This window comes from Anoplophora glabripennis, unplaced genomic scaffold (genome assembly GCF_000390285.2).
Source record: "Anoplophora glabripennis isolate ALB-LARVAE unplaced genomic scaffold, Agla_2.0 scaffold691, whole genome shotgun sequence".
In the NCBI taxonomy this organism is placed as follows: Eukaryota; Metazoa; Arthropoda; class Insecta; order Coleoptera; family Cerambycidae; genus Anoplophora; species Anoplophora glabripennis.
In genome coordinates, this window is record NW_019417023.1 from 116,382 (window position 1) to 128,100 (window position 11,719).

The window sequence follows — 11,719 nt, forward strand, 5'->3', positions numbered from 1 at the left end:
TTAAATTTATTTGGTATACCTATGTTAAAAAAACTTACTAGCGTTTTTACTTGAACAATTTCCTCTCAGTCTGTCGTATACCGTAGCGTATAAAATTAAAGACATATATACCACTAACGAAAACCTAAAAATCAGTAAATTTAAATAGATATCTGCCATAATTTTATTTTCAAGTTATTTTGAAATCATCAAATAATAAATTCTTTCCATTTAGAGAAATTCACATAAAAAAACTTACAGTAGTAGTTGATCGTAAAATTCAATTATTTTAACTTTATTTTTTGCGGTACAAATAATTTCTTCTACTAGTGCAAATAAATTAGTTTCCTTAATTTCTTCATTTAGATGTAATTCAGCAAACTTTTTAGCTGATTGTAAATCAAGAGCTTCTTTCTTTGGAACGCATATGACCCTATGAATAATACTGCGATCATAGCTGTTTTTATCATTAATAGAATCCTGAAAAATGTATATATTAGTAATTTTTTTAGTTTTGATTAACTTCAAATAAATGTATCTTTATAATTTACATTAATCAAGTTCCATAGATAGTTGTTTTCATATCCTCTGTTCTTTAAAATAGCATTTATCTTGCAATACGAATGATTTTTCTCTATGCACTCCATGTAATCCTCCATTTTGAATACAGGCGGCAAATTTTTGTATTTATCTAAAATACAGAAAAACAGTGATAGACATTTTACAAGTAAATCATTCTCAGTATCTCTTGAAGTAAGTAGAGACTGACCAACAAAATGTTGGCAACTGTTGGTAACAAGTTGATGAATGTTGGGGCCTTGTGTCTGGATAAGAGGTATGGAAAGAATGAATATGAGCTTCGACGAGTGCGCATACCTCCGTAAACGTTTAATAGTTAAGTTATTCGCAATCTAGGTTTATCAAAAGATTGAGTTAAATATTTAGTTAGAAGATTTAAGAAGAAAAATCTTCCATCTGAAGGATATATATCGATCACGTAAAAGAAGTTTTAATAAAATATTTTTCTTTAGATGAAGAGGGTATGTAGGTAGTTAAAGGCCTAATTAATTAATTAATTACAAGGAGTAAGTGTTATTCATTCACTCTTCAAAACGAAGCTTGAAGGTAGTTCTATTACCACAACCAACAAACCTGAAAGAAAACGATGAGAGTATGAAATATGCCTTGCAAAAAATAAGATATAATAAGCATAACTTACGAATTTATGGAGATTTGAAATCTTCAAATCATTGCTACTACTTTTTGACAGCAATCAGGATTTACCAAGTATTTCTTTTTTCTATGTTTATGGGACAGTAGAGATAGAATAATTACAATGAGCAAAGAACTAGGCCTAACAGCGGAGATCTGAATCCAGAATCTTTTAACGTTACTCAAGAGCCTTTACAAGTTCCATTTAAGGATTTGCTTACTTCACAGGCAAAATATACCACACATACAAAAATTAACAGAAAATCACAATAATAAAACTATAATCGCGGAAATGGGGGAGAATTTCAGAGAATTTGGATTACGTGAATTCTTCTTCTTCTTCCTTCCCTAGCCGTTGGTCCTGATAGTCCCATGGGACCGCGGCCTAATTAGGCCTATTGTGCGTCCCACTACTAGTCCTATTCAGCAAGTAGTTTTGTCCTTTTAACAAAGTTCAAAAGTTTCTGTCTGACACATCTCTCAGTTCCTTGGGTTCCAAATAGAGTCCCCTCAGGAGCGTCATTCTATTATCCCTCTCGCCCAGGATATGCAAGTTTCATCCGCCGAGTCACATCCTCGGCAGACCGGACTGTCAACAAGCTTTAGCTTATGTATGTAGATGTTCCCTAAAGTGACAGTGTTCCGTTATGAGTCCCGTCACTTTTCTGAGTCGGATTTTATTCAAACTCAGTAAATCGTTTGCTCTTTCCTTCGAAAGATACTCCATGAGCTCCTTAGAATGGCTTTGAAGTCCAGTATTTCCTATATTCTGTCTAGGTCCATTTGCCCAGAGCCCGCCTGACCACATTGGGAGATGTACTCTGTCTCGGATCCCTTCCTAGCAAGTTCATCCGCTTTTTCGTTCCCACAAATGTCTTTGTGCCCTGGCACCCAACACAGTCTAACTGTATTATTGGTGGCTAGTTCAGTCAGCAGTCTCTGCCAGGCACGCCATTATCGCGAAAATTTCTGCTTGGAATACCGTAGGAAACGCCTCCAGACTGTAGTTTGCACTCCATCTGAGTCCATATATTCCAGCATCCGTCCCTCTGGCCATTTTGGAGCCATCCGTAAACCATACAAGGCTCCATCTTTTCAGGGTAACAAACTTTTCCTCTCCCATTTGCTTTGATCCTCTATCCAAGTCTCAAATGGCTTGTGGAAGTGAAACCGTGGAACCATCCCGTCAGATACCATCCCAAGAGTTAGTTCCGACATAGATGTGTCCATGATCCTGGAATAGAAACTACCCCTCCAGTCGTTGTTATTCCTGAGTCGATATGCTGCTAACCGCGCTTTTCCTTCCACCACAGCGGTAGTAGATTTAGCATGACTTCTAGCGCAGCTGTCGGGGTCGATGCCATCGCCCCCGTTATACATAGGCAGGCCAGTCTCTGAATTCTATTCAGTTTTTCCTTCGCTGTAGTCTGTTGTGTTATTTGCCACCATATCACAGCGCCATAAAGAATCCTACTATCTATGTATACATCCAATATGACATTTTTGGCTTCAGCCCCCAGGTGCTTCCAATAAGGCGACGGCATACACACAATGTCAGCTTCGCCTTACTCACCACTTTTTCCAAGTGTGCATTCCAGGTAAGCTTACTATCCAGTATCACTCCTAGATATTTTACTTCCCTGGAAAGCCGACTGCACTTCTCCCCTATTATAAGTTCAAAGAGTCCAGTCAAATTTCTTCTCCTAGTAAAGGATACTACGACCGTTTTGTATGGGTTTACTGACAGTGCGTGCCCCTTACATCAGTCATCTATCCATTTGAAGGCCTCATTCATGAGTTCTGAAACGATAAAATTATGTCCCCCGACTATGAGAACGACTAAGTCGTCCGCATAGCCTTGTGTATAAAATCTCTTTCGATTAAGGCCCTCCAGTGCGCCGTCCACCACTAATCCCCATAACAAGGGAGACAGTACGCCTCCTTGGGGGCAGCCCCGGCTTACTGGATGTCTCTCCCGAAAGGGTGGCTGTTACTGTCCGGTTTCTCAACATGGTATCTATCCAACGACACAAAGTGTCATCACGGCCCTTGTTGCGAAATGCCGAATTTATAGATTCGAAGGGTGTATTATCAAATGCCCCTTCAATATCTAGAAAAGCTGCCAAGGCTAGATCTTTATCGTTCATTGCATTCTCTATCCTAGAGACTAGGTTATGAAGGGCTGTGTCGACTGATCTTGCTGCATATTGGTGCTTGTGCAGAGGATTTGCCCTCAACACCCTATCCCTTATATGCCTATCAACTATTATCTCCAAGGTTTTCAGGACGAAAGATGTTAAACTTATTGGGCGATATGCCTTTGCCTGGGCATACGATGGACGCCCTGGCTTAGGAATAAACGCCACGTTCGTCGATCTCCATGCCAGCGGTATATAACCAAGTATAATGCTGCCTCTGTAGATTTGATTTAAAACCGGAGCTAGACAGACCACCCCTGCTGTAACAGTACGGGTAGAATTCCATCAGCACCTGGTGATTTAAATGGATCAAAGGGACTTATTGTCTATCTTATTCGTGACTGCCTCACCACTATCTTGGACAACCTCCCAGTTCTGTCGAGACCCGGTCGTTACCCTCTGCTGGTGATCCCAGTCATGTTCATCCCCGTGGTTTAGTAATCTGGAGCCTGGAGTATTTAGAAGTAGCTCCAATGTCCCCCTTCCAGTTTTAGTGTATGCTCCACTCGGTGTTTTAAGAGCCCCGAGTTTCGTATTATCGTTCTTAGAGAGAAGTCTCTGGAGTTTAACACACTGTGGGACACTATCAATATCCCCACAGTACTTCCTCCATGAGTCTCTCTTCGCTCTTCTAATTTCTTTATTATACTCAGTGAGGGTTGCTCTATAAGCCTCCCACTCTCCTGTCTGCTTTGCTCTATTAAATAGTTTCCTTATCTGCCCCGTGAATTACTTTCCCCATAACTTCGGTGACTATAGCGAAGAGGAAGGTGAACGATTTCATCAAGATTTAAATAAAGTGGTAGTATCAGAATAAGTGGGACGTGATATATTATGAAGGACTACTGTTGGATGTTGAAAAGACAGTGTGAGATTAGAGATAAAACATTTACTGTATATATTTCTTGAAGGCTAAAAAGTTCGCTAGCGAAAGTGCTAATTAGAAAAAAACATTTTATTGAATTGGTGGATCGAAAATAGTGGGTGCTGACGCCAAATTGACTTCAAACTCGTGTTCAAGGGGCCGAAATAGGGTTATAAATTCCAGTATACAGACTAGCTCCTCCAATGATGTCACAATCCTTAATAATATACGCAAATAACTTATTTTTTGAGAATTCGGAGGACAATTTCTTGAAAATGGTATTTTGCTAAACTGTTTTCATACTACTATACTGCACAATAATTTTTAGAAAAAAATTAAGATAATAATTGATTTCTTACCTGAAGTTACTACTGAAAATCGTAAGATAACTATAAATGTAACAAATATTATATTCATTATAATATGCATAGCATCCAGGTATGTACCTCGAAATCTGAAACAATTTGAAAGAATAAAATATCTATTTGTAACGAAAAACTCTATGTTTTCTAGTACCTATTAATACAACTACTTTAATAATTCAATTTTTAGGATACTTTTCTGTTTTCATATTTTAATGTAATTTTAAATAGTACATTTATTTCGGTCATGAATTGTACATAATAAAATTTTGTTGTTTGGTAGTTTTAATAGGTATATTTACTGTAGTAATGAACTTAGTATTGAAAAGTTTCTATATTAGGTAATATTAGTAAACACCTTGGTATATTTATCTTTAAATATTTTTCGTAATAAATTCTGATTATTGTTTAACTAAGTTAACATTATTCAATTAAACGATTCCTTTCAAATGTGGTACATTTATTTGGTAACAAACTACACTTACTATAAAAATGTATCAAAATTATAAATGACCGTATAGGCTTTTTTAATTGGAGGCTTTTTAAAAAATATTTTCCGTTGAAATTCCATTTATTATTTTCAGTGTTCATAATCAGCTAATCAATTATTAGTAAAAGATTACATATGCCGAAAAAAATTTTTTTATTTGTTTATAGATCAGACCTCTCATTTCTTATAGATTTTATTGTAATCACAGGGACAAATCTCTTTTAAATTGATTATGCAGTTGTCTTAATACTACATTTGGTAAATATGAAGAATACTGACTCTATCCCGATTTTTACCTAGAAAAATGATTTTCTATCTATTTTTGGATGCTGGACATAAATCTGATGTCTAAATTTGGAAGGCCCATTTTAGGACAAAAAGTGCGAAAAAAAGGCAAAAAGACAATTGTATTGAAAAACAGTTCTTTGCTGAAAATAAAAAAGTTATTATCAATTTTCTCGTCTATAAGGGCCCTTAGTTCACAATACATTAATTACATTAGAAAATGCAATGATAAGAGGAAAATCAAAAAATAAAATTATACCCACCATAAATTTATTAATTTAATAGGTATAAATAATAACAACAAATCATAACAACTGTATTCTAAACGTGTAAATATTTAGGAAAATATAATGCGAAATCTGTGCGACAGGTTCATGGAGAATTTCAACATGAGAATGTTTGAATGTAGTCTGAAACCGGCTTAGAGGAAATAATATTAACATTTTAAGTTCGCCTTCTACAGATTTAAATCCCATTAAGAACGCCTGGGTTTATTAGTAAAAAAATTGTAGATGCAATATTCATCTTAGAAATTATTTTGAACTGAGAGATTCTGCTCTAGACAAGTGGAAAAATTTAGATGAATATGTGATTTCTATTGTTATAAATTTCAAGCCACTATGTTTAGGAGCAGTAACTGCCAATAATGAAGCAATTGCCAAACATTGTATTATACGGTAATATAATGCCAACAATTTTTCTTTAAAACTACGCTATGTTTTAGCCTCATTTAATTTTCCATTGTTTCATGTTAATTTGTTTTATCTGTTCTCTTTAAATTAAAATTGATCTTTGTCATTGAGTTTCTTTACGATAATTGTTTTCTGTTAAACTGCATATTTTATAGCAACAAATTATATTTGTTTGTTAATAGCATTTACCTGCTTCTGATTATTGTGGTTGATACATTCGGTATGCTGATATACAGAAAGCATATATACAAATAAACTTAGCAACATATTTTTTATAAAAAATATAAAACTACATGACACATTAATTTACTCCATTTCTACGTCACCGAAAAAAAGTAAGTACAAGTTCCAACACAATATACAGGGTGTTCGAAAATTTCACCGACAACGTTTAACTGCATATTCACGACGATAAATAAATACGATTTACGAAAAAAGAGTTAAATAAAAAATTGTTGGTTTTTGAGTTACAGGTCTTCAAAATTGTCAAAAATAAAACTAATTTAATTAATAACTTTATAATCCTAACTTTTACCGATCGCGTATTGCACATATGTTTGGACTATTATGGGGTATTATTTCTTAAAGCTTTAGTCAAATCGATATACTGGGTATAGTTTTCTCCGGTTACTTCCTCCTTTTAGCGATCAAAATTTTTACAGTGGTCATGTTTTTTTAAACGGGAAACAACATTGAAAAGTCGTTTTATTAAAAACAAATATCTCTTGAGAAAATCGCCTACAGAAAACCATTCTTGAGAAAAATGGCGTTATTTGCAGGTTTGTATGTTTCGGTTTGCGTAGCCTTGTCACGGACTTAAAACTTTGAGTTCAGTAGGCGATGAAAACAACTTTTTCCATCGCCTACTACCAATTTGTTTCTTGGGTTATTTTAAACTAAAAAGTCTTAATAAATTAAAGGTGAAAAGCCACTGGTTTTCAAGACATATAGTGTTATTGGAATATCTGTGAATATTTTTTATTTAGGTTGATGAAGCTTAGGCTAATCATATAATCAATATATATTAAAATCTGATAGCTCCGTCTGCGTCGCACGATCGGCGCGAAAAAGCGCCGACTTATTGCCACATAGGCTTTTCGGGGGAGCCGCGCGGCGGCGACTCGCGGGGGGCGAAGCCCCCCGCCTGCCTTCCTCCGTCCGAACGGCGTATTTCGATGGCGATTTTTTGTCGTCTTCGAGGTGAATTTTGAGTTTTCCTCGGGCTCTGCGAGGGGCGTGACCCAATTTTTGTGTGAACGGCGATAGTCCGACACGCCTACTTTCCGATGAAACCTGACGATCGCCCCGCCGGTTTCCTCTATTTAGTTTTTATTTTACCCATTTTACCTACGTTATTTATTTAAAGCCGCGCGGAAAATACTCATATTTATCGACCGGATGCCTTTTTCAAACCTTTCATGTAGAACTTTCCGCGAAATCACGCGCGGGATTCGAAATGCGGCCGTAAATACGTTAAAATGCGCCCGCTCGCCGGCTGGAAAACGTATACTTTGCCACACAGGATTCTTTTTCCGCAAACCGCAGAACGGCGTGCGACTGAGCACGAGATGTCCATTCGATCATCTTTAATCGTTCGGGGGCATTTTTGTAACGTTCTTTTCGCTTTTTCATATTTAATTTTGCCTTCTTTTTGGGGTCCGCTCGACGACAGACGACCATTTCACAAGCCGTAAAGATTGAAGCTTTAAGACACGCCCACCCGGAGAAAATTCGAATGTCTTTAGAAACGTCAGATTAATTATGTCAAAATAATTTCACGCCAAACGCGAAAGACGTCTGTGGGGTCGCGACGAANGTACGAATAGAGTGCAGAAAAAAAATAAAAGGGCAATAGTATCGAATACATTTGATTTTTATTAAAGAACATTTATTTAATACTGCATATTATCATTATTATCACACATTTATTCAATCATAAGAATTCTCACACTGTTCTATGTTACGACCACATAAAGGTACATAAGTGACATAGTTTTTCATACTAGAACAAGCTTTAGTCTTACAGTTTCTTGTACATTTACATTGTTTAACTAAGTCTTTGGGTAATGGATCTTTGGTAATAAATTTAGATAATATGTAATTCACCTGTTTCATTTTGACAACCAAAAGCTGTGAAATCCAAACTTTGATATTGAAGAAAAATAGAACTTTTTCATATGTACGTTTGTAAAGAAGCTCTCAAGACGTGTAATTTCAGTACATCGGAAGTGTATTTTACTTAAATTAATACCCATTCCGCTACAATGACATAAAATTATTTTTCTAGCTTCATCGGCTGTTTTGCCTTGCTTATTTAATATTTTTAGGTATAATCTTTGCAATGCATCAAACTTTTCGTTGCTTAATTCAGACATAAAACATAAGCTGAAGCCGCTAGACGAAATAACAATTAAAAAACAAGGCTTTAGAATAATTCGAGACCCAAAAACTCTTCAGCATCTTGTAGGGGGATGTTTAAACTTTAATTTAGGTACCGGGCAACATCAAAAATAACAATTTTTAACCCGGAAATCGGCCGTTGAAAATCGTCATTTTCACATTTTTAGCAACTTAAATTGTTTATAACTTTAAAACCATCAATTTTAGAGGCATAGTGCATAGGAACTTTTTGTTTATAATGTGTCAAAAAATCTAAAAAAAAAATCCTAAGTGAAAAAAACTGGGCACCAGATTTCCGACCGGCATCATCTTGATTCATATTAAGGAACATCTTACGAATCTGAATATGCAAAAAAATCGAGTCGGAAAATTTCTCCCACGAATGAGAGGTTTTCGCCTTGTCTATCTTGCAGTGACATTCGCATAAAGGTAATTTCTTTTTTATTTCCATATCTCATGTCTTGAATATCAGGCACACGAAGATTTTTTGGTCCAAAAATACCCAAGGAATTACCTCTTAGAGAAAATTCTTTATTCGTATTTCGTATTCGTACCAAATAATTTTATAGCAAACATCAATATATTTAGAGGAGTTACAAACTAATTAATGGTAAAATTTTGAATATAAACTCACCTATAAATATATTTTTGTTAATTTCTTACAACACATACCATACAAATAAATGTTTTTATTGCTGTCGTTCGTGGAAACTAGAATTAGTATTAATCGAACTGATATGACTTAAATATTGCAAGCTACAAGGTCAACTCGAGCAATAGTAGAATACTTGAAATACAGGAAGGCCCTACAACAGATTCTACCTCTATATCCATACGATTTTTTAATAAATAAAATAGTGTGTACTAGAAGTAAGTTTTCGTTTTAATTGGAAATAACATATAATTTTTTATCTACTATTTAATCTACATAACAGTAATTAACAGAAATTAAGAATAATTAATTTATAATGATAATTAATTTCACTAGTCCATCTTCGGTTGTGATTTCTTCCTACTGATACTTGTGCCAGGAAATGTTTTGTAGTTTAATTCCTGGCGGCTCGAATACTACAGTGAAAATAATCCCTACTATTATTGACAGCGGTGCATCGAAAAACAAAATTGATTCAAAATTCTGATATTTGGGATTAAATATACAGCATATTAAATATACAACACATCGTGAATGTATCTGATGGTAGTTCTAACGTGTTGCGGACGCTTATTCATACTCGGTGTGTAGTATTTTTAAGTAAGTCGGTGGGGTATTTATCTTGAGACAAAATAATATCTCGGTTGGACTCGATTATTTAGAAAAAAGTTTCAGACAAAAATTGTAGGGCACCGAGGGGCCGTTGAAAAGTTACGACTTCCCGTCTAGACCGGAAGTGGTGTAGTTGATTTTTTTAAATGGACAGCCATTGTTTATCACGGATTTCAATTGAAAAACGAAAAAAAACTCTTTGTTTTTATTATTTTCGATTTAACCCATATTTTGGCCATAAAATGGCCATAAAAAACAAAAGATACAATAATCTTGAGACAACGTAGGTACCTTCTTGGGATCACTTTTTTTAAAAAAATGTTTCATATAAAAGTTGTAGGGGCTATCCTGACATGGCCTTGAAAATTACCTTAACCTTGACTCCAAGGTTGTTTAAAGATTAAATTCAAAATTTTAAGTGGGACCATCTTGTTTGACCTCGGAAATTACAAGAGCAGGAAGTTTTACAATAAGATATGAACTTAAACTCAAGAACAAGATCAGATATCAAGGTCATTTTAAGGTCGAAAAACTGTATAATTATTAACTACTTTTAGCACTACTCAGGAATAACGACGTTGACGACGTTGGTTGAGGTCATTTTCAAGGTCATGGCAAGGTAGCCTCCTTTTCACTCTACAACTTTTGTAAGTAACATTTAAAAAAAAGTGATCCCAACAAGATACTCCGTTGTCTCAAGATTCTAGTTTTTTTGTTTTTATGGCCATTTTATGGCCAAAATATGGGTTAAAACAAAAAAATAATAAGAACAAAAAGCGATTGTTTTTCGTTTTTCAGTCGAAATCCATGGTAAAAAATGGATGTTTCTATTAAAAAAAATCAACTTCCGATGTAAAAACGCCACTTCCGGTCTAGACCAGAAGTCGTAATATGGACCTTTCAATGCCCCCCTCGGTGCCCTACAATTTTTGTCTGAAACTTTTTTCGAAATAATCGAGGCCAACCGAGATATTATTTTGTCGCAAGATAAATGCCCCACCCGGTATATACTCATGAAGTACACATTGTTGTAAAGTTAAATATATGTGTGTAAAAAAGAAGGTTTCCTTTATTTAATAGAAATCAAATATAGTCCACTATTATGGAATGATAACCATAAGTATGGTTAATTGAGCGAGATTTTATGGTTAATTAAAAACACACGAGGAAATTCGAACGGATCCGGAAACAGATAAACACTGCTGTAGCGAGACAGGATCTCGACAAGAACAAGTGCAAACACCATATCCTTAGAAAGGGTGACTCATTCCATCAAAATAATCCATGGTCTTCCGGTCACTGGAATTGAACCCCCGGTAGTGGCAACATCGATTCAAGTACCGCTCGGCCACCGACCGACTCAATGAAATTGGACATGTAAAGGTACTTTTAGGGCAGTCGAGGATGAATATAGGTCTATTTTTTACCTAATATAAATAGGCCGTAAACAACACCTGAAAGTCATTTGTTTTTTTTACTAAATTTTTCTTGTTGACAGATTTTGAGAAAAGGCGGATTTTCTCTGAAACATCATTTTATTTGCTATAAGGAATTTATACTTCCATATCGATAAAATACGTAGTTCCTAAGAAAAAATATATTTTAATTTTACGCTACATTTATGTGGTAATTTTGTAACTGCATTAAATATTTTTTACAATTTATATCTGTTAAATAGTCAGTGTCTACTGAGAGTGCAACAAGTCTATCTTTTTAACGGTAAATAATGTGGGGTTTCAAAAAGCAAAATCTCTACTAACATAAAAATTATGACTTTTTTACCTTTCTTGTTATAACTTTAAATGACCCATGTTTTGCGTAAAAAATAAACTCATTTTTATCTTTCACTATTTTCCTATACTAAATTTCATGGAAACATTTTAAAAAGTGACGGTCATTTTAAATAATGGAAAACTCATAAAATAATGCAAAAATTGAATATTCAAATTTCATAATTCATAATAATTTTATT

General features: G+C 34.8%; 1 protein-coding gene across 1 annotated transcript; it reads right to left on the reverse strand.

The window, feature by feature from the left end:
• Nucleotides 1–45: 45 nt before the first annotated feature.
• Nucleotides 46–9,200, reverse strand: LOC108911125. The gene is made up of 4 exons (XM_018715962.2): nt 9,118–9,200; nt 4,614–4,708; nt 531–670; nt 46–459 (listed from the first exon to the last, which is right to left on the reverse strand). The coding sequence occupies exons 2-4, from the start codon at nt 4,681–4,683 to the stop codon at nt 235–237; spliced, it is 435 nt and encodes a 144-aa protein (XP_018571478.1). The 5' UTR covers nt 4,684–4,708; nt 9,118–9,200; the 3' UTR covers nt 46–234.
• Nucleotides 9,201–11,719: the final 2,519 nt, after the last annotated feature.

Coding starts and splice junctions, on each gene's coding strand:
- LOC108911125 (XM_018715962.2), bottom strand. CDS start 4,683: ATGCATATTATAATGAATATAATATTTGTTACATTTATAGTTATCTTA. Junction 671..4,613: donor ATTTTCAGTAGTAACTTCAG/GTAAGAAATCAA, acceptor TCTGTATTTTAG/ATAAATACAAAAATTTGCCG. Junction 460..530: donor ATCTATGGAACTTGATTAAT/GTAAATTATAAA, acceptor TACATTTTTCAG/GATTCTATTAATGATAAAAA.